The 26,151-nt window shown below is 38.1% G+C and overlaps 1 protein-coding gene across 7 annotated transcripts in view; it reads right to left on the reverse strand.

Annotated features, from left to right (window-relative positions):
• The window catches only part of CDC27 (cell division cycle 27), a 71,632-nt gene that overhangs the window by 16,123 nt on the left and 29,358 nt on the right, over positions 1 to 26,151 (reverse strand). For 4 of the 7 annotated variants that reach the window (XM_074388803.1, XM_003942422.4, XM_074388802.1 and 1 more), the window contains 10 exons: positions 22,144 to 22,241; positions 20,828 to 20,982; positions 20,511 to 20,722; positions 18,578 to 18,692; positions 14,542 to 14,654; positions 7,482 to 7,581; positions 5,959 to 6,166; positions 5,578 to 5,750; positions 2,880 to 3,032; positions 1,011 to 1,219 (listed from right to left, as the gene is read on the reverse strand). In XM_074388803.1, coding sequence (XP_074244904.1) covers positions 1,011 to 1,219; positions 2,880 to 3,032; positions 5,578 to 5,750; positions 5,959 to 6,166; positions 7,482 to 7,581; positions 14,542 to 14,654; positions 18,578 to 18,692; positions 20,511 to 20,722; positions 20,828 to 20,982; positions 22,144 to 22,241 — 1,536 coding nt within the window. The remainder of the gene's footprint in view (positions 1 to 1,010; positions 1,220 to 2,879; positions 3,033 to 5,577; positions 5,751 to 5,958; positions 6,167 to 7,481; positions 7,582 to 14,541; positions 14,655 to 18,577; positions 18,693 to 20,510; positions 20,723 to 20,827; positions 20,983 to 22,143; positions 22,242 to 26,151) is intronic. The other 3 variants (XM_039476186.2, XM_010330275.3, XM_074388805.1) reach the window with 1 other exon arrangement.

Raw genomic sequence — 26,151 nt, forward strand, 5'->3', positions numbered from 1 at the left:
AAAAGATAACCATATCTCACAAAAAACTATTGTAGAGTTATGATTTCAGAATTGTATTTCCTCTTGATATTTAAACTATTAAGTCCAGAAAAATACAATAAATGTCAGCAGTAAGTATGGTGTTGAGGCAGAAATAGGAACAAATTTTTTCATATCTTATTCAGTTGATAACAATATGATCCAGGTAGTAATCTCCTATGTGTTTACTTACATACGAGCACAAAAAAGTAAAATACAGTTACTACTAAATAAAAGGGTACACTAAGTTCTTAATAGTAACTCAATAAACTAGAACGCTGTCAAAGAACAGCAACTAGTGCATTTTTTCAGTTTTTTTTCTATTATCCAGTAAGTGAATTATGCTATTCCTTTCCAATTTCCCAATCACTTTTTGTCCTAATCACCATTTCAGTGTACTAAGAAAAAGTAACGAATCAAGTAACAAAACCAACTGCACTACCTCCGTAGGTTTGGTAGAAGACTGACACTGTTGAGTTTAAGAATCTGGTATTCCATTATCATCAGTTAATTTAAGAGTTTGTTGGCTGAGTGAGGTGGCTCACGCTTGTAATCCCAGCACTTTGGGAGTCTGAGGTGGGTGGATCACGCGGTCAAAAGATTGAGACCATTATGGCCAACATGGTGAAACCCTGTCTCTACTTAAAATATAAAAATTAGTTGGGAGTGGTGTCATACGCCTATAATCCCAGCTAATCAGGAGGCTGAGGCAGGAGAATTGCTTGCACCTGGGAGGCAGAGGTTGCAGTGAGCTGAGATTGTGCCATTGCACTCCATCCTGGGCGATACAGCAAGACTCTGTCTCAAAAAATAAAAAGAAAAAAAAAAAGAAATAATATAATGTTAAAGATATACATCTCATAAGAAAGCATTTGGATAGAAGTTATTGACCAATATGTACCATCCCTAAGTATTAGTAACCAAATTCATGACAATAAAGAGCTATCTAATAAGGAAAATTAGTGAGTACCAGCACCATCATTAGCACTTACCATGCATTATAGTGTCTAGGATTGACTCTGATAGCATTTCGAAAACAAGCTAATGCTTTGTCCAATTCTTCAGTTAAGACAAACTCATGCCCTAATAGAGTATAGGCATAAGCATAATTTGGATCAACTTGGATAGCTCTCTGGAAGAATTTAATTGCAATATCATGTTCCCGTTGCAGACTGAAACAGTTTCCTGCAGCACACCAGGCCTTAAAAAAATGGGAACAAAAACCAAACAGAATTAAAGTTTTATTTTTTTTTTAAATATGACTAAAACCAAACCTCAACTCAGAACAGAAAGACAAAAATGGAAAAGCTTCAGTAGTCAATTCTACTTATTCACAGATTCCATATTTGTGAATTTGTCTGCTTGCTAAAATTTATTTATAAAACCAAAGTCAATACTTGTGCTTTCATGGTCACCAGAAGGTATGTTCTCATTTGAGGTCGAATAATGTGACTGTACCTTCTTGTTCTAGCTCTCCTGTATAGAAGTGACCAGGGGACAGAAACTCTGTGGGGTAGTTTACTGTGGTGCAAGAAGCTTTGGTTCTAAGAACAGTTGGACAGAATTTGAATCCCACCGCTGGCAATTTTAAGTAGGGTAGCTTTCAGGCAAGTCACCTCTGAATCTCATTCTCTCTCTCTTTCTCATTTATTTATTTATTTATTTATTTATTTATTTAGAGACCTGGTCTTGTTCTGTCACCCAGGCTGGAGGGCAGTGGTGTGATCTTGGCTCACTGCAACTTCTGCCTCCTAGGCTCAAGTCATCCTCCTCCTGTCTCAGCCTCCTGAGCAGCTGGAACCACAGGCACCTGCCACCATACCTGGCTAATTTTTGTTTTGTGGAGAAGGGTTTTGTCATGTTGCCCAGGCTGGTCTTGAACTCCTGAGGTCACGGGATCTGCTGGGATTACAGGTGCGAGCCACCATGCCTAGCAGCGTTCTCTCTTTTGTAAAGAAAACAGAATCTACAAGGATGAGTTGTTTTTAGGATTCAAGATAATGATCTACAATCTATCTGTTTTTCTCCATCACCTCTAGGAACATTGGTTCAGTAGCACTAACTCGGTGTTCATGTTGACTACAGAATTACCACGAATAATGGGAATTGACTGTATTTAATTCTAAACTTAGACATGTCACAACAGTATCATTAAGTATTTTTGAGATGCAATGAAAACAACCTTATAAGATTAGAGCATGGAAATTAATTGTACCTATGTCTTAAAATAATACTAATTTATTTTAATTTAAAATTATTTTTTCAATCTGTGTAACTTCTGCTCAATGAACTCTAATCTTGGTGACAACAGCAAATTTTTTTTTTTTTTTTTTTTTTTTGAGACAGAGTTTCGCTCTTGTTACCCAGGCTGGAGTGCAATGGCACGATCTCGGCTCACTGCAACCTCCGCCTCCTGGGTTCAGGCAATTCTCCTGCCTCAGCCTCCTGAGTAGCTTGGATTACAGGCACGTGCCACCATGCCCAGCTACTTTTTTTTTGTATTTTTAGTAGAGACGGGGTTTCACCATGTTGAACAGGATGGTCTCAATCTCTTGACCTTGTGATCCACCCGCCTCGGCCTCCCAAAGTGCTGGGATTACAGGCTTGAGCCACCGCGCCCGGCCTGACAACAGCAAATTTAACATAGTCAAATCTTGATTAATCCTGAATGAAATATCTGCTTCGTGATTTTTCTATTTGTGAATCTGCACCACACATTCTAGGCCTTTCTCTTCCTTCCTAAATCCCTGTCTAGATAGAAAAAAAAGAAGAGTGGGTGACACTAAACGGCGTTTGAATTCTTTGGTTCATCTCCATCAGTTGAGGGTAGCTATATAAGCAAAGTATTTTGGTTAACATACCTCTGGCGAATTTTTATCCATGTCTGTTAAGTCTTTTGATAGAACTGAAAGAGCAACATCTTTTTGAAGATGCCAAAGTGTTGTAGAGTAGATCTCCATGCCTTCAACTCTATAATTCTCAATCCTTCTAACCTCTGAGAATATTCTTTCAGCCTGAAATTAAAAAAAAAAAAAAACTAGTAAGAGAAAACAAGCTGATACAATTTATAGATATACACAGAGAAAGCCCTGGTTATTATCTTCACAGGATCTAAATGCTGCCTTGTATTATGGTTTTTATGTGAATGAGTATTAACACAAGGACAAATTGAGCAATCTACTATGGCAAGTCAAATACTGATGTAACCATATTGATAATCAACCTAGTATTTATACACAAGCCATAGTAAGAACATGAACTCTGAAAAGAAAATTTGAGTTTCTACCAAAAAGAAGCAAAATCTATACAAATCTACAATTCAAAAAAAAAGTCAGTATTTCCTTCTCAAAAACCACATTTCCAAGTTTTAATAATGGCTTTACAAAATAACTCTTTTAGGAAAGACGATGGAAGAATGATTTCTGTAACGTAAAATCTATTTTTGGACTGATTTTTATTGAGAGGTTGTGTTAGAAAATTTAGAGGAAAGACTGGCTATCAATCAAATTGAGCCCTGAATATACACACCAATATTTCATCTGCTAAGAATTATAGGCCCTGCCTACTAATTGCCCTTTCCTTTGTACCACTCTCTTGACTTAGGGTCTCTCCTCAGCTGCCTGGTGAATTTTTTCCCTCATCACATTCACAGCTCCCAGAACTATGTTTCTCCCGCTGTAGTTTGAGGATTTAGATTATATAAAACCCATTAGTTTCCTAGTTTATCAATTTACCAAGTTCAGAATTCTCAGCTGCCAGAAAAGGTCTAGGTACTAAAAAGGAGAAAAGAAATTATCACAGTTTAGTTTAGAATAAGAAATATCTGGACTGTTCTTAATGAAATGAATATGACAGAAAGTAAGAGCATTTTAAAACTGAGTACTTAGTTCCAAGAAGTGGCCACATGATATCTATATTAGCTTGATGATTTGTAACTTCCCTGAAACTTCTTAAAAGTTGTAAAAGTAAGTGTGCAGCCTTGACCTGCAGGGCTCAAGTGATCCTCCCACTTCAGCCTCCTAAGTAGCTGGGACCACAGGTGAGTGCCACCACACCCAGCTAATTTTTTCATTTTTTGCAGAGACAGGGTCTCACTATATTGGCCAGGCTGGTCTCCAACTCCTGAGCTCATGTGATCCCCCTTCCTTGGCCTCCCAAAATACTGGTATTACAGGCATGAGCCACCACACCTGGCAAAGTTTTTCACACAGTCATGGTAACAAGATAAAAGATCTAGCTATCAGCTAAATATAGGTAGGTACCTTTTGGTTTCAAAGTTTTCAGAATCTGTTGCTTCCTTTGAAAAATGACTATGGTATAGACAAAAAGAAAAATAGGAAAAACCTTATGAAATTAAGTTGAAACAGAGGCTTTCTTTAGTTAAATATCTGGGTCACCGCTATAACTAGGGGAAACAATAAAATTCATATATGTTAAAGTAGCTGTGAAACAATAAATTAGAAATAATTTTTTTAAAGGGCTTTTCCAAACACAGCTCTTGCCTGTCTGTGTATATACGACATACCAATAAAGGACCATAATCTAAACATGGGTTTTTTAACAATGAATAAGACTTGGTCTTCAACTCTCTTTTCTGTACTATTCGAAATTAAATTATATGAATAAGAATCCTCTGTATGTATTCTTGGTGAGAAAGAATGCCTCTCCCCTAGATTTTTGCATGAATCAGCAAGGGAAAAGTAACCTTCCCTCTGAATACATAAAAATAAAAACAAAGCAAAACAAAAATACCATACTTCATTGTCACCCAGTTTCCTCACCATGCTTTACTTTTCTTCATAACTTATTGCTACCTGTTCTTAAACATTTATTGGCTTACAATCTGTTTGTTGCTAGACTGTAAGCTCCACAGAGGCAGGAAATTGTCTGACTAGCTGTAATATAGAGCCCAGAAGACAGTCCAGGATATAATATGCACAGAAATATATACTGAATAAATGAACTGAACTGAAAGTAAATTAAGCAAAAAATGAATCATATCAACTTTAATCCATATTAGAGACATTTTATTAATATATAGACTTCTAGAAGGTTTCTTTTTTTAAGTTGGCAGGGAGAAAATGCTTTGGAAAGAACTGAGTGGTAATTTAAGTTGGGAATTAGAATTTTCTTTGGCTTTAGGTTAATTATTCTTTCCTTTTCTGGTATAGATAGATAACTTAAGAAATAAATTTAATTAGAATCAAAACAGTAAAAGCCTTGTAATAAGGATACTGTGCCCTCAACATACTACATGTCAAAAATTCATCCCAGTAATTAACTCTGTATATTGCAGAAATAATATAAATCCTATTACATGGTAAATATGTATTGATGACTGAGGCCTCTATAAATCTATTCCAAGAAGTTTCAAACAATTTAAATTACTCCTTAACACAAGAAAGAACTCTATCTATAAATTATAAATGTGACAAAATATATAGACATTACATAATAAATACTGATCTTTTAGATCTAGCCTTCTCAAGCATGGGCATTTATTTTTAAAAAACTGAAATTATCTCTAGAAAGGCATATACAACCATTTTCTATACTTACTTGCATGTACTCTGAAAGTTCAAAATACGCCCTTCCAATTTGGCACAATACCCAACCAGTATTGTAGTGATGAGAAGGTAGATGGCTCAAAATATTTATAGCTTCTTTGCAGTTGTATGAACACAAGGCTAAATAACCTTTTCCCATTTCACGAAGAAGGCTCATCAAACCTTCTAGGAGAAAACAATATAGTAAACAAAGGAAAAAACACAATAGAACAGTTTGGTTCTTTAGAAAAGCTAATTACAAACTAATCCATTAAAAATTCCAACATCTATATAGAAAACAATGAAGGTACTGTAATGAACATAAAGAAATTTACTTAAAATAAGTACATAATAAAATGAAATACAAAGATGACATTAAACACTTAAAACAGACCTGCTGCTGCTTTTTGTAGATTAAAAGCCTGAATCTGAGGTGTGATTGTGGATATTTTCCCTTCTGAAATGATGGAAGAGTCCAATTTTGTAATTTCCAGGCTATCATTTATGTTAGGTTGAGTTATTCCTCCTTTATTAGTTTTACTTTTTGTTTTTCTATTTGGGATTTTAGGTGGAAACTTCATTTTTAATTTTTTGCTATTCTCCTGTAAAAGGGAGGAAATTTCACGCTTGTTATACTCATGTATTTTAGACTACTCCTCTGCCCTTTCTCCAGTATTAGATATAAAATGTACAATATTCATTAAATCTATATTTTTTTCAGAAGAGAGTTTATCAAGACAAAGGTCATCAAAGTCATTTAATTTTAAACACAATAATTCTGAACATAAATTACATGAACTAATAGTGATGAAGGTGTGTCAGCATTATATCCTCTTGTGAAAGTATATCAAACTCTCATTTATTATTTAAAAGTAAGAAAATAAATATATGAAATCGTATCTGATTTTCTCGGAGCATTATAATAGGTCATAATATTGTTTTGTTTTGTTTTTTGAGATTGAGTGTTGCTCTTGTTGCCCAGGCTGGAGTGTAATGGCTCAATCTCAGCTCACCACAACCTCTTTCTTTTTCAGATAGAGCATTGCTCTGTTGCCCAAGCTAGGGTGCACTGGCACAATCTTGGCTCACTGTAACCTCTACCTCCAGGGTTCAAGCAATTCTCCTGCCTCAGCCTCCCAAGTAGCTGAGATTATAGGCACCTGCCACCACAGCTGGCTAATTTTTTCGTATTTTTAGTAAATACAGTGTTTTGCCATGTTGGCCACGCTGGTTTTGAACTCCTGACCTCAAGTGATCCACCCACCTTGACCTCCCAAAGTACTAGGAGGATTACAGGGGTGAGCCACTGCACCCAGCCAGGTCTCCAGTTTTAACTTTTATTTTCAAATAATTTTAGACTCACTCTTCCCCAAATGATAACATCTGACATAACCATAGTATATCATCATACCCAGGAAACTGAAATTAGTACAATATTATAAATTAAAGCCCTTATATGGATTTCATCAGTTTTTATATAAACCCCTGCATATGTGTGGGCACATTTCTATAAAATTTTATCACATGACTGGATTTGTGTAATCAACCACCACAATCAGGATACAGGACTGTTGTACCACAAGGAATTTCTTTTGTGCTATTATTTAATAGTAACATCCTCCCTACAGCCCTAACTCCTAATAGCCACCGATCTGTTGTTCAGTAGTATAATTTTGCCATTTCAGGATTATTCCTATGTCATTTTTAACTTGAGAAAAAAAAACTTTTAATTATCATAATATTTACCAAAGGACTATAATTAACTTCGCAAAAATTATAGATGGCCCTCTAAATCAAAACATTTTAAAATTCTGCATAGTCTCTTTATTAACTTATTAGGGATGGAGTCATCAATGAACAGAAATTTTAGGCGGGGAAGCATTAAGTAAATGTGACATACAGAAATCTTTAAATTACCTTGGTTGTGGAGCTGTCACTAGTAAAGAGTCGTGAACTTCTTCGAGGCAGTGCGTTTGGGGGAGATGTAATAGTGGGGCTCAATACCTGAGGTGTTGTACTAAAAAAAAAATTATAAAGGAAGACATTGATTTTTTTACTTGATTTATGACCATTAACCATTGTTTCAATTCAGGTCTATTTTAAAAATATGCATGAATTATGTAAGTACTCTAAAGCTGACGAATTTGGTCAGTCCTTTTTGTGGTTTCTCTATAAAAACGGTATTTAAAAATGAGGGACTCAGACTGGCTTTCCTCTTCCTCAGCTTGCAGACAACCTATTATGGGACTTCACACTTTGTGATTATGAGTCAACACTCCTTAATAAACGCTCCTTCATATATAAAAAAATAAAAATGACTCATTACTATAAAATAATAAAGATTATAGCACAGATCTTCACTCTACCTGAAATTGTTAATTTGCACTAAAAATAATCCACATAATATTCTGGGTCAAAAAATGATAAGCACATCTATAAATCAATTATCATTACCCCTCATTTGCAACTATAAAAAGTTATAATAAAGAAAAGATAGTTGGGCAAAGATAGTCTAAATGTGGCATATTTGTCAACAAATAAATACCACTAGAACAACTGATATTTGAGAAGTTATCTCCCTGTAAATTCAAATAAGCTACATCAAAGGTTTATTCTGTTTAGAGCAAAAGGAGCCTTGGTACATTTTTACTTTAAAGGCAAACCCAGAGACATGAGAATTCCAACCTTAACAGCAAGCAAACTTAAAATCTGAAACAATCTAGAATTGACATTGAGTAAACTTACCTACTAAACTATTTAAACTTTATAATTTATGGGAAATCTAACAGCTACCTGAGTCTGGGTCAAAGAATTTCAGACAATAAAAAGAGACACATATTTTCAACTTTTATGATATGTACATATATAATTTGCATACATAGAGGTATATGTTACACATGCAAATGAATTATTTTAATCTACATCTCATCTGATAAACTAGAAGTTTGATAACGAAAGGCTGCAAAAGTTCAAAATTAGACTTTATGTGGTGAAAATGACACACAACCTTTCTTGGGTAATTTAGCTAAAAGTACTATGCCAGTCTAATTATCTCTTAAAAAAACTTTCTAAATAGAAAGAACAGACTTCTGCCAGTCATGAGAGAGTAATACGTAATAGATTTATTCTCCCATCTCAGATAACTACAAACTGAACCAAATATATGGAACAATGGTTTTCAGGTAGTGCACAATAAGTAAAACATGGCTGAGGACAGTTCTAGGGCCACCATGCAGGAAAAAAGAATGCAAATAGAGCTCAGTGGTTCCATTGTGTTGAAAATGTTAAGAATCTGAGAAAGCCCAAGCAGCCAGAATTTGCAAAGCAAAGTACCAGAGAGAAGAGAGAGGTAGAAAGAGGGGCTTCCCTAGAGTCTTCAGTTGAAAACTCATAGGTGTAGGTATTTGAGTGTTATATAATAAAGAATTTGTCTTGTCCTTGTCCCAGGCTCCTGAGATCTACTAAGACCTTGGAATTCCTCAAGTGACAGTTGTGTCTTTGTTATTCATTGTGAATCCCTGGGACCGTGCCTAAATTTATGCTAAGAAAGTAACTCCTAGGTAGTTTCCGGATGGGGGATGGCCATGCTGTAAAGGTCAACCATGGGGCCATGTGTTCATGCATGTAATTCCAACACTTTGGGAGGCCGAGGTGGGCGGATCACCTGTGGTTGGGTGGATAACCTGCAGTTACCAGCCTGGCCAACATGGTGAAACCCCATCTCTACTAAAAATACAAAAATTAGCTGGGCATGGTGGTGGGTACCTGTAATCCTAGCTACTCGGAAGGCTAAGGCAGGAGATTCACTTGAACCCAGGAGGCAGAGGTTGCAGTGAGCCAAGATCACGCCATTGCATTCCAGCCTGGGTGACATTCCAGTCTGGGTGACAAGAGTGAAACTCTGTCTTAAAAAAAAAAAAAAAAAAAAGGCCAAATTTGAGCCAGCAACACCAGCCTGAGCTCCTCCATGAAGGAAACCGAGTTCAGTCGTATGGCCAATGATTCTATCAATCATGCCTACATAAAACTACAATAAAAAAATTTTAAATACCCAAACTTTGCTAAAATTCCTGGTTTGTGAACATACTCATTCACTGGGAGGGTGATTCCACAAAGAAGACATGAAAGCACTGTATCAGGACCTTCCCAGATCTAATCCTAGGGATCTCCTAATGGCAACCTCTATAATAAAACTATAATCATAAGTACAGCGCTTTCCTGTACTCTGTGAGGTGCTCCAGCAAATTACTGAATATAAGGGGCAGTCGGAATCCTTAAATTTGTAGCCAGTTGGTCAGAAATGTGGGTGGCCTGGGGAACCCAGAATCTGAAACTGATCTCTGAACTGAGGGCAGTTCAGATGGTTTTTGTTGTGGACTGTGACCTTAACCTGTGCTGTCTGGGCTAAGTCTGGGTAGTTAGCATCAGAATTACACTATAGTACTATAGTGAAGAAACTACCCAAAGCTGGGGAACGTATTATTGATTAGAAGTAGACAGAATAATTACCAGATCTCACTCCAAGCTGGGAATAGCTCATACTTTGAATAGAGAGTGAAGAAACCTCATAGTAAGCTGGTTTTTGAGACGAATACTCAAAGGGTACTTCCTCAATGGTGGGACAAGATTAGCCCAGACTAAGACTACTTTTGTCTGGACAAAATTTTTGTTTTTTTGAGATGGAGTTTTGCTCTGTTGCCCAGGCTGGAGTGCAATGGTACGATCTCAGCTCACTGCAACCTCCACCTCCCAGGTTCAAGCGATTCTCTTTGATACGCCACTACATCCAACTTATTTTTGTATTTTTACTAGAGACAGGGTTTCACCATGTTGGTCAGGCTGGTCTCGAACTCCTGACCTTGGATGATCTACCACCTTGGCCTCTCAAAGTGCTGGGATTACAGGCGTGAGCCACCATGCCCAGCTTTGTCTGGACAAAATTTAAAAGGCAAGACCGGAAGGGATCAAGCTGTTTCCAAGCAACTTTACTGAATCTCAGAATAAAACTTTAAAATACCTAAAAGAATGCAAAAGTATCTAGTAATCAACAATGTACAATTTATAGCCAGGCACGGTGGCTCACTCCTATAATCCCAACAACTCAGGTGGCTGAAGCAGGAGGATTGCTTGAGGCCAGGAGTTTGAGAACAGCCTGAGCAACACAGCAAGACACCACCTCTGCAAAACTGAGAAAAAATCAGCCATATGTGGAAAGTGCTTGTAGTCCCAGCTACCCAGGAGGCTGAAATAGGAGGATCTCTTGAGCCCAGGAGTTTTAGGCTGCATTGAGCTATCATCACACCACTGTACTCTAGCCTGGACAACAGAGTAAAAGACCCTGTCTCAAAGAAAAAAAGTAAAATTTATAATAACTGACATCCAATTAAAAAATACAAGGCATACAAAGTTGAAGGAAAATATAATCTATAATAAGAGGAAAAACAATCAATAGGAAACACCTAGAAATAACAAAATATCAGACTTAGTAGACAAAAACATTTAAAAAAATACAAATATATTCTATATGTTCAAAAACATACAAGAGGCCAGATGAGGTGGCTCATGCCTGTCAGTCTAGTACTTTGGGAGGCTGAGCCAGGACTGTTTAAGGCCAGGAGGTCAAGACCAGCCTGGACAACATAGCAAGACCTTGTCTCTACAAAAAGTAAAAATAAAAATAATTAGCCAGATGTGGTGGCACTGCCTGTAATTCCAGCTACTCAGGAGGCTAAGGCAAGAGTCACTTGAGCCAAGGAGTTTGAGGCTACAGTGAGCCATAGTAGTGCCACTGCACTCCAGCCTGGGTGACTCAGCCAGGGTGACTCTGTCTCAAAAAAAAAAAAAAAAAAGAAGAAGAAGAAAACCAAATCTATCTTCTAGAGATGAATGTTTGTAATTAAAAAACCCCAACAACATTGGATGTGTTTAATAACATATTTGACACTGCTGAAGAAAGATTAATTTGAAGACATAGCAATAAACACTATCCAAAATGAAACACCGAGAGGAAAAAGACTGAAAACAAAAATGAAGAGTATTAGTAAGCTGTGGGACCTCAAGCAATCTAATACACAAGTACTTGGAGTCCTAGAGGGAGAGTAAGATATGAACATATTTGAAGAAGTAATCCTTCCAATTTAGCCAAGCATTATGAAAAAACTATAAACCCACAGATCTAAGCAGCTCAATGAATCCAAAGGCTGAGAAATAAGAAAACTACACTAGAGCTGGGCGCAGTGGCTTATGCTTGTAATCCCAGGACTTTGGGAGGCCGAGGGATCACCTGAGATCAGGAATTCAAGATCAACCTGACCAACATGGAGAAACCCCGTATGTACCAAAAATACAAAATTAGCTGGGTGTGGTGGCACATGTCTGTAATCCCAGCTACTTGGGAAGCTGAGGCAGGAGAATTGCTTGAACCTAGGAGGAAGAAGTTGTGGTGAGCTGAGATGGCGCCATTGCACTCCAGCCTGGGCAACCACAGTGAAATTCCATCTCAAAAAAAGAAAAGAAAAGAAAAGAAGACTACACTAGGGCACATTATAATCGAATTGCTTAAAATTATTGATAAAGTTCCACATGAAGAGTCATAAAAAAAAATTAGTGATAAAGAAAAAAACCCTTGAAACAGAGAAAAGACACATTACTACATACAGAGGAAGAAAAATAAGACTGACAGTAGATTTCTTGTCAGAAACATATGCCAAAAATCCAGTAAAGCATCATCCCTAAAAAAACTATCAATTAGAAATTCTTGGCTGGGTATGGTGGCTCATGCCTGTAATCTCTGAAATTTGGGAAGTTGAGGTGGGTAGATCACCTGAGGTCAGGAGTTCAAGACCAGCCTGGCCAACATGGTGAAACCCCACAAAAATTAGCTGGTCATGGTGGCATGCGGCTGTAATCCCAGCTACTCAGAATGCTGAGGCAGGAGAATCGCTTGAACTCAGGAATCGGAGGTTGTAGTGAGCTGAGATAGCCTCATTGTACTCCAGCCTGGGTGACAAGCAAGATTCCGTCTCAAAAAAAAAAAGAGAAGAAGAATGAAATTCTTACCTAGTAAAAATATTGTTTAAAAATAAAGATGAAATGAGAATTTTTTTCTGATACACAAAAGCTGAAAAAATTCATTACCAGCAGAACTGTACTATAAGAAATGTTAAAAAGAAGTCCTTCAAGGTAAAGGCACTGAAAGTCTGAAAATCGCCAGGCATGGTAGCTAACGTCTGTAATCCCAGCACTTCAGGAAGCCGAGGTGGATGGATCACTTGAGGTCAGGAGTTTGAGACCATCCTGGCCAACATGGTGAAACCCTATCTCTACTAAAAATACAAAAATTAGCTGAGTGTGGTGGCACACACCTGTAATCCCAGCTACACGGGAGGCTGAGGCAGGAGAGTTGCTTGAACCAGGGAGGTGGAGGTTACAGTGAGCCAAGATTGTGCTACTGCACTCCAGCCTGGGTGACAGAGTGAGACTCGATCTTAAAAAAAAAAAAAGACTCTATAAAACTGACCATTTAAGGCAGAACCCATAACAATGCACTGTGGGGTTTATGACATATACACAAATTAAATACATTACAATCATCCCTCCCATAAAGACTAAGAGAGGAGCACGAATATATACTGTACTATACATGATATGGTCTATTACCTGAAGGCAAACCTTGATAAGTTAAAATGTATACTACAAACTCCAAACCACCTCTAAAAAGACAAAATAAAGAGCAATTGCTAATAAGGTAATACTGAATTGCACTTTCCCAAAAGACACATTGAAGTCCTAAGCCCCAGTACAAGTCAATGTGATTTTATTTGGAAATTTGGTTTTTGCAGATGTCAGTGAGTTAAGCTGAGGTCACCCAGGTTGACCCTAATCCAATATAACTGGTGTCTTTACAAGAAGAGGGAAATTTAGAAATAGAAACACACATGGAAGATGACCATGTGGAGACAGAAGTAGACACTGAGTTAAAATAGCAGATGCTAAGGAACACCTGGGCTTATCAGAAGGTGGAGGAGGCAAGGAAAAATCCTCCCTTAGAGATTCTGGAAGGAGTACAACTCTGCCAACACCTTGATTTTGGACTTAAGGCTTTACAACTGTAAGAGAATAAATATCTGTTGTTTTAAGCCACTAAGTTATGGTACTTTGTTATGGTAGCCCTAGAAAACCAATACAGGCAATTAAGGAGATAAAATGGAATCAACAATACAAAGAACACAAAATTATTAAGAGCTGATGTTTATTAGTGTTAGTATATTTGTTTGACTCTAAGTGAAATGTACAAATCTTGTTTACATATAATGTTGCTTTGCAGGAGGCCTCAAGCTCCTTTTCACAACAGAGCCTCAGGCAATCACTGCAAGCTGGCACTCAAGAGGATTAGACTTACCATTCTGGAAGCATTACAGGAACATAGAGGTCTTTAGACAGTTAACGTATATGCACACCTGTGTCTGTTTTAAAATTTAGGTACATGTTCACAATTTCAGAAAGGATAAAGAAGACTGTATCTTTCTTTTAAAATGTTAGCTATAATCTATTGAGTCCCTGAATAGGAAAAGAAAATCCTATCTAGTAACATTTCTGTGTGGAAATAGATTCATTATTTGAAGGTTTATTCATCTGTTAATTTTATGATCTGTTTATAGACATGCATAAGGGGAGAAAGGGAGTATGAAACCTATCTGTACCTAAACTATTGAGTCCATGTGCCTAAGAAGAAAATTACAAATCCATGAGACAATCAGAGTAAACTAAAACACTGCTTAACTATTGTTTTCTGTGCATTACAAAACTCAACTCAAAATTACACTAGTGTTGCATGTTACAGGTTTCAAATTTTACATATTCAAAATTTATAGTAGTTATTTTAGAATCCATGAGAGTCATTATCTGCCTAAATTGAAGAAATATAAAGAATCAAGTTTTATGGCGAGAAAAGTTGAACAATTACCATGATAAATACCTTGTTTGTGGACCAGAGCTTTGTGTTTGTGCAAGAATTGGAGTTACCTCTCGGCTATTTCCACTCTGTGAGAAGACAGACTTTGTTCCACTTTGGCCGATTCTGGCAACAGACTGTAAAACATGAAAAGTTTAAGGTTTGTGAATTATAGACTGCACTGTAAATGATAAAAGACACCACTATACTCCTATCTACATTTTCCCAATACAAGCAGCCATAATATACTGTCACTTTAAACAAACAATGTCATTATTGTTAATTATTGTTACATTAGTATAAACATTAGTCTATTTCCCTGTTTTAACCTCAGAGTATTTTTACCTCTATAATATCTTTTCATCTTTCACTTTTAGTTTCAAAGGCTAAAAATTCCCAGAAGTTACTCTTTTCATCTCATTGTTACTCTTTTCATCTCCATTACATATCTTCTCTATTTGGGGTTAACCACTAAAAAATTTTAAGACAGTACAAGTCTCAAGATTTATAACTTATCTTACTATACACAGAAAAAAATAATAATACAATAAGATTTTATATTCCTTTGGCTTTTGGTAACAGTTCTAGAGGAGTTCAGAGGAGTAGATTTAAAAAAAAAAAAAAAAAAAAAAAAAAAACCACCCGATTACTTTCTTTCATTAATTGGTCTCTGTTCCCTTGGAGAAAAAAAATCTTTGCTTGGCTCTTCAGTCTTCTCTAATTTATCCCCTTATTTCTATTCATTTCCACCATCTAGCTTATTTAAATGATCTATGACTATTTTATCAGTAAATATATTTCCCATTTGGCTACCAGATAATTTTCTTCAAAACTTAACTGTTACCCTGATATCCTGTACATAATCCTCAAACTGCATATTATAAATAATCACTAATAATCACTGTCTGATCAGATATAAAAACCTTACTTTAGCCTTTCCTGCATTCAACATCACTGATCATGCCCTACTTTTTTTTTTTTTTTTTTTTGAGACGGAGTTTTGCTCTTGTTACCCAGGCTGGAGTGCAATGGCTCGATCTCGGCTCGCCGCAACCTCCGCCTCCTGGGTTCAGGCAATTCTCCTGCCTCAGCCTCCTGAGTAGCTGGGATTACAGGCACGTGCCACCATGCCCAGCTAATTTTTTGTAATTTTAGTTGAGACAGGGTTTCACTATGTTGACCGGGATGGTCTCGCTCTCTTGACCTCATGATCCACCCGCTTCGGCCTCCCAAAGTGCTGGGATTACAGGCTTGAGCCACCGCGCCCGGCTCATGCCCTACTTTTTGAAACTTTGTGTTACTTCCAAAACATTACATTATTTGTCCTGCCACTTCATTTGCTGGTCCTTCATCCTTCTACTATTTTTGACTCAGGTTTACTCTGTTCTCCTTAGCTACTATTTCTTTCCCTAAAAGAGCCTGGTCATTTTAATAGCTTCAATTATTATTTCTATCAGCAGGTCACATTTTTTCCTTTATGACTAACTTTCTACTGAATATTTTTACTTAACCTACCAACTTCCTTATTCATAGAGGAAAAAAGTCATAAGCCTTTCCGTTTCCAAACTGAGATCACTACATTCATCCAAGGTACAGAACTTAAGTCAATTCTAGCCCTTCCTTATTTATCAAAGAACTATGTACACTGCACTCACTACCTGGTTTGATATTTTCAGTTGACACTGCACACAGACCTACATGCATGACTTTTCTGGGAATGCCTTGTAATAGCGTTAAGAAGAAAACAGAGGCAGAAGAGGATGCGATAGCAATCTTATTATTTGGGCACTGAAATCATGTGCCTACTCACTGCCTTAACTTGCTTTGGTTATTACGGCTCTTCTAGTTTTGGCCTAACTCATATGGCATGCTAACTACCATTTCGCTTCGCCTTCTTCATAACTGTAATGTTTAAAACAATCCATACACAAACTACTTTGCAGTCCCTCTTATTCTTGGAGTTCTTATTATCACTCACTAAGGAGTTATTATAGAAAAATATTTTTGCCGGGCATGGTGGCTCACGCCTGTCATCCCAGCACTCTGGGAGGCTAAGTGGGGGTGGATCACCTGAGGTCAGGAGTTCAAGACCAGCCTAACATGGTGAAACCCCGTCTCAATTAAAAAAAAAACAAAACAAAAATTAGCTGGGTTCGTGCAGACGCCTGTAATCCCAGCTACTCAGGAGGCTGAGACAGGAGAACCTCTTGAACCCAGTAGACCGAGGTTTCAGGGAGCCAAGATTGTGCCATTGCACTCCAGCCTGGGCAACAAGAGCAAAAAAACTCCATCTCAAAAAAAAAAAAAGAAAAAAGAAAAAGAAAAACCTTTTGCAGATTCTAAGGATGTTCACGAGTAAAACAGTAAAAAACAACTATAAGAAGAAACATGTTTCTATTAAGAGGCTATAACTGTTATTCACATATTAGTATGACTTGTTTAGCTTCCATTTCTTGAATATCTATTAAGCATGGCAATAGGTATTTTAAATATAGAACCTAATTTAATTCTCACAGAAGATACCTTGTGTCACAGATATGCTTTTAAAAAATGGTACTGGCTGGGCACGGTGGCTCACGCCTATAATCCTAGCACTTTGGGAGGCTGAGGCAGGTGGATCATGAGGTCAAGAGATCGAGATCATCCTGGTCAACATGGTGAAACCCTGTCTCTACTAAAAATACAAAAATTAGCTGGGCATGGTGGCACATGCCTGCAGTCCTAGCTACTCCAAAAGCTGAGGCAGGAGAATTGCTTGAACCCAGGAGGTGGAGGTTGAGGTGAGCCGAGATCATGCCATTGCACTCCAGCCTGGGTAAGAAGAGTGAAACTCCGTCTCAAAAAAAAATAAAAAAAAAAAAAAATGGTACTTTGGCCTCTTTTGCCATATACCTATATAAGGGAACATTATAAAACAAGAGCCTCAGATGGGCAGTGACTCATGTTTATAGTCCTAGCACTTTGAGAAGCCAAGGCAGGAGGATTGCTTGAGCCCAGGAGTTTGAGACCATCCCTGGCAACATAGTGAGATCCTGTCTCTATTAAAATAAAAACTAAAAAAATTAGCTAGGTGTGATGGTACACAGCTATAGTCCTAGCTACTTGAGAGGCTAAGGTGGAAGGATCACTTGAGCCTGGGAGGTTGAGGCTACGGTGAGTCATGGTAGCATCACTGCACTCCAGCCTGGGCAGCAGGGTGAGACCCGGCCTCAAAAAAAAAAAAAAAAAAAAAAAAAAAAAGCCTCATGCAACATGCTACAACATTTACTCTAAGTAAGTATACTACCAAACATTTTTCATTTTAAAACTATATATCCACGATCCACCATAAAAGCCTTATTATCAGAAACATCTGGCTTTATCTGAGCAATTTTTTTTCATATAATTAGTGTTATTAGAAAAACATATACACAGTGGTGGGGACAAGTAAAAACTAAGGCAGACATAATTTCTGTTACTTATATTCAAGTAATATAAACAATCTTAATTTTTTTTTTTAAGGAATTTAAGGCTGGGGGCGGTGGCTCATGCCTGTAATCCCAGCACTTTGGGAGGCCGAGGCGGGCAGATCACGAGGTCAGGAGATCAAGGCCATCCTGGCTAACACAATGAAACCCTGTCTCTACTAAAAATAAAAAAGAATTAGCCGGGTGTGGTGGCATGTGCCTATAGTCCCAGGTACTCAGGAGGCCGAGGTAGGAAAATCGCTTGAACCTGGGAGGCAGTGGTTGCAGCAAGCCGAGATAGTGCCACTGTACTCTAGCCTAGGCGACAGAGCGAGACTCTGTCTTCAAAAAAAAAGGAAAATAAAAGTAAAAATATGAATACACTTATTTAACTATATGCTGAAATAAACTAAATTTGTGAGATACACTTGAAGTCTGTCTCTTATGATAACCAAGAGGTTACAACAATAATGACATTCTTTTATATTTAGATCAACAAATCTAAGGCAAAAGCAATTATATAACATTAGATTCTCCCTGAAATTATCTTTAAAAGACTGAAATGAACAAGTTGCTTTAATCAATACCCAAACTGAATTTTACATGGAAAATACCTTTTTTGAAGGGGCTCCGGTGGATGGCACGTCAATTACAGAAGGTGTATTAGTGTAGTTTTGTAAATAGGATCCATCTCCAGGACTTGGGGTTTCTAATGGCAAAATCCCAAAACTGAGAAGAGGTTGAAATCAAGGTGTCAAAAAGTCATCAAGGCATATATAAAGCAGCAGTATACTTAAATTAGAAGGTCTAAAAGGAAGAGAATGGCAAATCAGTCTTAGGGACAATGAGGATCTGAGGGGCAGATTAAAAATAAATTAGAAAAAGATATCAAACAAGGAACTAAACTGAGCAACAACTACTGATCTCAGCAGATTTATTAGAAATAAAGAAGAGTGGCTTTATAAATCTAAGATACAAATGATCAAATTACTTCAAATTATTGGAATTTATGGGATTGGGACACAACTATAGAGAAAATGTCTTTAGAGACCATTAGATAACTGTAACTCTCCAGAGTTGCAATCTCATGGTCATGTTATTTTAGTAGTACCCTGGCCTCAGGACTCCATTCATAGAATTTGTGCTAGCATATAATGTTTTGTTTTTTTTTTTTTGAGACACAGAGTCTCACTCTGTTGCCCAGGCTAGAGTGCAGTGAAATGATCTTGGCTCACTGCAACCTCCACCTGCTGGGTTCAAGCTATTCTTGGGCCTCAGCCTCCCAAGTAGATGGGATTACAGATATATGTCACCATGTCTGGCTAATTTTTGTAATTTTAGTAGAGATAGGGTTTTATCATGTTGGCTAGGCTGGTCTTGAGCTCCTGGCCTCAAGTGATCTGCCCACCTCAACCTCCCAAAGTGCAGGGATTACAGGCATAAGCCACCATGCTTAACCCGTTCTAGCACGTAATTTTTTATTTTGACACTTTTGGATATGTATCTTCTGGGCTGAGTTCCTGTTTTTATATATACATATACTTCTACTAATTTTGATAAAATATTTCATATTAATAGGTGTGACAGCTAGGCTCAGTGGCTCACTGTAATCCTAGCACTTTGGGAGGCCATGGCAGGAGGATCACTAGAGGCTACGAGTTCCAGATCAGCTTGAGCAACATAGGAAGACCCCATTTCTACCAAAAATTAAAAAATTAGCCAGGTGTGGTGGCATGTGCCTGTGGTCCCAGCTACTCAGGAGTCTGAGGCAGGAGGATCACTTGAGCTCAGGAATTTGAGGCTGCAGAGAGCCATGACTGTGCTACTGCACGCTAATCTGGGTGACAGAGTGAGATCCTATCTCAAAACAAAAAAAGGTAGGTGTCAAATTTCCTCCATGCTTTGGAAAAGAGCACTTTAACAGTAATCAATGGTGTCCTGATTATAACATTTAATGAGGCTCACTGCTATCCACTAATGCACAGCCATAAAGACAGTATCTTTTAAGGTGTCTACTACCTAATTAAGGAATATTTAAGAGTTTTAATTTTTTCTCCAATATTTAATATCAATTTTTTTTTTTTTTTGAGCTGGAGTCTTGCTATCGCCCAGGCTAGAGTGCAATGGCACGATCTCAGCTCACTGCAAACTCCACCTCCCAGGTTCAACCAATTCTCCTGCCTCAGCCTCCCGAGTAGCTGGTATTGCAGGCACCCACCATTACGCCTGGCTAATTTTTGTATTTTTAGTGGAGACAGGGTTTCACCAGATTGGCCAGGCTGGTCTCGAACTTGTGACCTCAGGTGATCTGCCTGCCTCAGCCTCCCAAAGTGCTGGGATTACAGGTGCTAGTAAGCCACCATGCCCAGCAATATCAAAATTTTTATGATGTGCTGTTTTTTACTTCATTTTCTGAAAACAGAATGCTCTTGTTTCCACAGTGATTTAGAAGTGGCTGTTGTAGTAATCTGCATCACTAAAAATATGAGTTACTAAAAGATCATTTGGTATTATAGCATATTTGAAATTATCTTTTGTTTGACTTACCTTGGGGTTAATGGGCTAAGAGCTGCTGGTCCTCCTAATAAACTTCGACCAGTTTTTGGTTTATTTTGAACCTGTTTAGATAATATGGAAGTTCCTGTTCCCAGTGGCACAGTATCGGGTGAAATTACAGCTGAATCAATATAAGACACTGATGAATCTGTATTCAAGGAGTACTTTGAATTGGAAGATTCTAAATTCAATCTGTTTAATTCCTGAAACAGAAAATTTCTACCATGTCATTTACAATATATTATTTAGTTCAGCTCATTCTTTGTAGTTCTCATAATATTTTGAACACTAGAATGTAAGACACTTACAATTGTGTCCTGGGGTGTTTCCGTAAGAACTGTCTCTGGCTGTCTGTGAGATAAACTATGATTAGATACTAGTGTTGTGCAGGAGTTAGGCAGACAGTTGCTAAAGTTCTGTAAAGATGTTAGTTTAAATGTTTGGTCAGGATCTGGCTTTTCACCTGTGAAGACCAAAAAAAAAAAAAGTTTGTCTCTGAGGAAATGAGGAATAAAATTTTTTCAAGTATGCATAAATCAGTGGAAATAGGAAATAGGCCTTATCAAAAATTTTAAATTCTCTTGTCCACTTCTGTTAATCAAATTTACCCACTAAAAGGCCATCTATCAGTATATCATAAAAGTTTACCAGTAGGATAAAGCTGTAAATTTAGAAAATAAACTAACTACAAGAACACTAATTTTAAATATAACAAATCACAGAAAAATGCAGATTTCTGTGTTTGTTTTAAAGCTGAAAATAACTAATGTCATTTTTCTCAAAGTAAATGAGGTTGAAGAGTTAAAACCCGTTATGTTTTACAATAAAGGTTGAAGCACTTCTTTTTTTTTTTTTGAGACGGAGTTTCGCTCTTGTTACCCAGGCTGGAGTGCAATGCCGCAATCTCGGCTCACCGCAACCTCCGCCTCCTGGGTTCAAGCAATTCTCCTGCCTCAGCCTCCTGAGTAGCTGGGATTACAGGCACGTGCCACCATGCCCAGCTATTTTTTTTTTTTTTTTTTGTATTTTTAGTAGAGACGGGGTTTCACCATGTTGACCAGGATGGTCTCGATCTCTTGACCTCGTGATCCACCCGCCTCGGCCTCCCAAAGTGCTGGGATTACAGGCTTGAGACACCATGCCCGGCTTGAAGCACTTCTATGTATATAGATGCAACAATGTTGAAAAATGGTCCTTTATGCATCCTAGGCCAAATATACCGAGAAATTCCATCCCTATACTGTCCAGGTTTTGTAAGTTTCTGCTGCAGGCATTCTATTAATTGCATTAGAAATTCTATTAATTTCCTTTTTCAAAAAGCAATTTTAGCTAGTGTTAAAGACACAATATAACCCATTCTAGACTACCAGACACTAAAAGCAGATTGGCTAAACAGAAGAAACTACTGGATTTAATTTTTGTGGTAGAGTAATTTTCAGTTACATGATTCTTGAAACATACATACGATTTTAGCTTATTTCTTATTCTCAATTTTAACAATCCTTAGCTTTGTACAATATTTTTCTTGGGGATAGATGATTTGTATTGCTCTTCAAAAATTATGTAGCGGAAAAAAGAGAAGAGGAGATGGGAACCCACTCACCTCTCAATCGTATCCACTTACCTATTTCACATAATGATTCAAAGGGAGACCAGAGGAAAGGATTTAAACTAAGGCTCTTTTGGTAACATTCTGATCCTTTGGCAAGCCGATCTGTTTTGCTGTGGAGAGAAACAAGTAGATTAAATAAGCTACAAACCCCAAAACTTCTATCATAAAGAAACTTTTAAGATAAAAAATTAGGTAGAAGTTACAGAAGTTCTGAGAGCACTCTTTGTGATACTTCTCTAAATTACCAGTTTCTCCTATCCGCTAATCTCCAAGTGAAAGCAAATAGAACACTAATCAAAAGAAATGCTTACAAAATAAACTATCATTGCCGTCTTGAATATTACCATTACTTTAAACTTCCTGTCAGATACTAGAGTTATTGAGAGAGATGTGAAAAACATCCAAATTCTTCAGTGTTTTTTGTTTTTGTTTTTTAATGAGACAAGGTCTGGCTCTATTATACAGGCTGAAGTGCAGTGGTGTGATCTTGGCTCACTGCAACCTCTACTTCCTAGGCTAAAGCCATCCTACCTCAGCCTCCTGAGCAGCTGGGATTATAGGTGCCCACCACCATATTTGGCTAATTTTTGCATATTTTGTAGAGACGGGGTTCTGCCATGATGCACAGGTGGGTCTTGAACTCACAAGCTCAGGTAATTCGCCTGCCTCGGCCTCCCAAAATGTTGGGATTATAGGCGTGAGCCACCACACCTGGCCATTTTGTACTTTTTGTAGAGATGGGGTTTTGCCATGTTGCCTAGGCAGGTCTTGAACTCATGAGCTCAACTGATTCACCTGCCACAGCCTCCCAAAATGCTGGAATTACAGGTGTGATTCCATACTTGGCCTCAATTTTTAATCTGTCTTTCCCAGTGGTAAGTCTGAAAGTGGTTTAAATGCTTTAAATACAGAATATTTAAATGATCAGGTTTTTTCTTTTCCAAACAAAGTAGAGGTGGTAGGTCTTTTTCCTCCCCTTCCCCATCAAGATCTGTTTGTGGAGGTAGGTCTTAATGAAAATGAAAATTTATGTTTCTTTCTAAATCAGGTATATAAATGCTTACATTTGAAATCTGGACAGTATTTCTGGGAACATACATACTTGGAAAAATCTGGGGATTATCAGAACAGCATTATTGTCTCTCTAGCTTTGTTTTGCGAGTCTGGTTCTGTTGCCCAGGCTGGAGTGCAGTGGCACGATCTTGGCTCATTGCAATGTCTGCCTCCTGGGTTCAAGTGATTCTCCTGCCTCAGCCTCCTGAGTAGCTAGGATTACCGGTCCATACCACCATGCCGGCTAATTTTTATATTTTAGTAGAGACAGGATTTCACCATGTTGTTCTTGAACTCCTGGTCTCGAGTGATCTGCCTGCGCTGGCCTGCCAGTGCTGGGATTATAGGCGTTGAGCCACAGTGCCTAGCCTCCTCTTACCTTTTAATTAGGAAGATGGAAGGGGTTAGAGGCTAGTGAGACCCATTAGAACTTTCAGGTAAAAAATATAATTTACCTGGTCTGAGGTTCAAATGCTTCAATAGCAAACGGAAAAAAATTGAGAACAGCAATTTTTCCAAAATTCTAGAGTTTTATATAGAAAGGACCAGATGAATTCTAACCAAGATTTTCAGAAACCCTTAAATGAAACTATCAGGTAAAAAACATACATCATCTGTTTACGTGTGGAATTTTAGTATCACCTCAGAGAACTATGAAGAAGGTACCTGTGGGGAACCAGATACTAGTCTGCCTCAATCACAAATTTTCAAGTGAGTAAAAACTACAATAAGTGATATGGCAAAGAAAGTACTACCAGTTAAAGGATATCTAGCTTCCCACACTTGCGTAATTTAAGCTGAAAAACAAATGGATAAAGTAGGAAGCAGAAGTAGGATGCAGACTTTTGGAAAACTTAAATGAGTTTCTTTTTTTTTCTTGAGACGGAGTTTCGCTCTTGTTACCCAGGCTGGAGGGCAATGGCGCAATCTCGGCTCACCGCAACCTCCGCCTCCTGGGTTCAAGCAATTCTCCTGCCTCAGCCTCCCGAGTAGCTGGGACTACAGGCATGCGCCACCATGCCCAGCTAATTTTTGTATTTTTTAGTAGAGACGGGGTTTCACCATGTCGACCAGAATGGTCTCGATCTCTTGACCTCATGATCCACCTGCCTCAGCCTCCCAAAGTGCTGGGATTACAAGTGTGAGCCACCGCACCGGCCTTTAAATGAGTTTTATCAAAGTCTGTATCTAAGATCATTTAGATAAAATTTACCTCCCTCCCTCCCTCCTTTCCTTCCTTTTTTTGATAGGATCCTGCTATCTTGCCCAGGCTGGACTCCTGGCCTTAAGTGATTCTTGTGCCCTAGCCTCTCAAGTAGCTAGAACCACAAGTGCATGCTACCATGGCTTGCTAAAAAAAAAAAAATAAAAAAAATAAAAAGCCGGGCGCGGTGGCTCAAGCCTGTAATCCCAGCACTTTGGGAGGCAGAGGCGGGTGGATCACGAGGTCAAGAGATCGAGACCATCCTGGTCAACATGGTGAAATCCCGTCTCTACTAAAAACACAAAAAATTAGCAGGGCATGGTGGCGCTTGCCCGTAATCCCAGCTACTCAGGAGGCTGAGGCAGGAGAATTGCCTGAACCCAGGAGGCGGAGGTTGCGGTGAGCTGAGATCGTGCCATTGCACTCCAGCCTGGGTAACAAGAGCGAAACTCCGTCTCAAAAAAAAAAAAAATTAGTGTTGTTTTGCTATGTTGCCCAGGCTGGTCTCAAACTTCTGGGATTATAGGTATAAGCCACCACAATTGGTCTGAAGTTTTTAAAATTTAATTGTCGTAAGACTGGCATAATCACCTACAAGGGATAGAGCAGTAACTTAGGAAATGAAGCAAGGGCATACAAAAAAACATTTGCTGAAACAGGGTGGAACGTGACAAATCAATGCTTGGGAACTTTTAACATAAGATTAAGCAAAAGAAAATACACAGCCAGACAAGGTGCCTCACGCCTGTAATCCCAGCACTTTGGGAGGCCAAGGTGGGTGGATCACTTGAGGTCAGGAGTTCAAGACGAGATTGGCCAACATGGTGTAACCTCGTCTCTACTAAAAATACAGAATTAGCCAGGTGTGGTGGCAGGTACCTGTAATCCCAGCTACCAGGGAGGCTAAGGCAGGAGAACTGCTTGAATCTGGGAGGTGGAGGTTACAGTGAGCCGAGATCACACCACTGCACTCCAGTCTGGGTGACAGAGCGAGACTCTGTCTCAAAAAAAAGAAAAATAATAAATCAAAAATACAGTGAAATCTCATTGTTTGAGAATTATCCTAAGCTACAAATATGTCAATGACTATTTCTTCTATATTTTCTTCTTATAGTTACTAAGTAAAGCCATTCCGTCAGTCCTCAGTCCCTTCTTTAGAAAATCTCTCTCTGATGAGAATCCCTTCTACAGAGGTGACAACTAAATCTACTTTTCTGACTTCAAATTTACCTTTCCTCTGCCTAATGGGTGGTTTCATCTAGGTTTACTTCCTTATCTAAAGCTTAGTAAATCCAAAATCAAGTTCAGCTTTTCTCCTGCAAATCTGTTCTATTTCTGCGTTTTAAGGACACCGCTATTCTTACAAGTTCATAGACTCAAAAATCCTACTTAGAGATAGCACTGACTCCTTCTTCTTCTTTGACCTTCAATTCATAGCCAATCAGCAATGAAGCCACAATTCAGGTACTTTCATTTTATTTCTGGCTTAAAGTTCCCTCTTTATTTTCACTGTTAGGATCCCTATTGCTTCTCATCTAAACCATCAATAGATCCCTAATTAATGTCTCACTTCTTCATCCCTTCAATTCATGCTATTTAGGCCCTTTCTGTTTCATAACACTAATCACAGCCTGCCTATTTATCTTTTCATGCACTCTCTCTTGCAAGTGATTATAAGCTCTCTGAGAATGGAGAATTAGTCTTTTGTCATTTTTATACTACCTGCTTCCTGTTTTGAAGTAGCCCTGTCCCCTTGCTTTGCT

The sequence above is a fragment of the Saimiri boliviensis genome, chromosome 17 (genome assembly GCF_048565385.1).
Source record: "Saimiri boliviensis isolate mSaiBol1 chromosome 17, mSaiBol1.pri, whole genome shotgun sequence".
NCBI lineage: Eukaryota > Metazoa > Chordata > Mammalia > Primates > Cebidae > Saimiri > Saimiri boliviensis.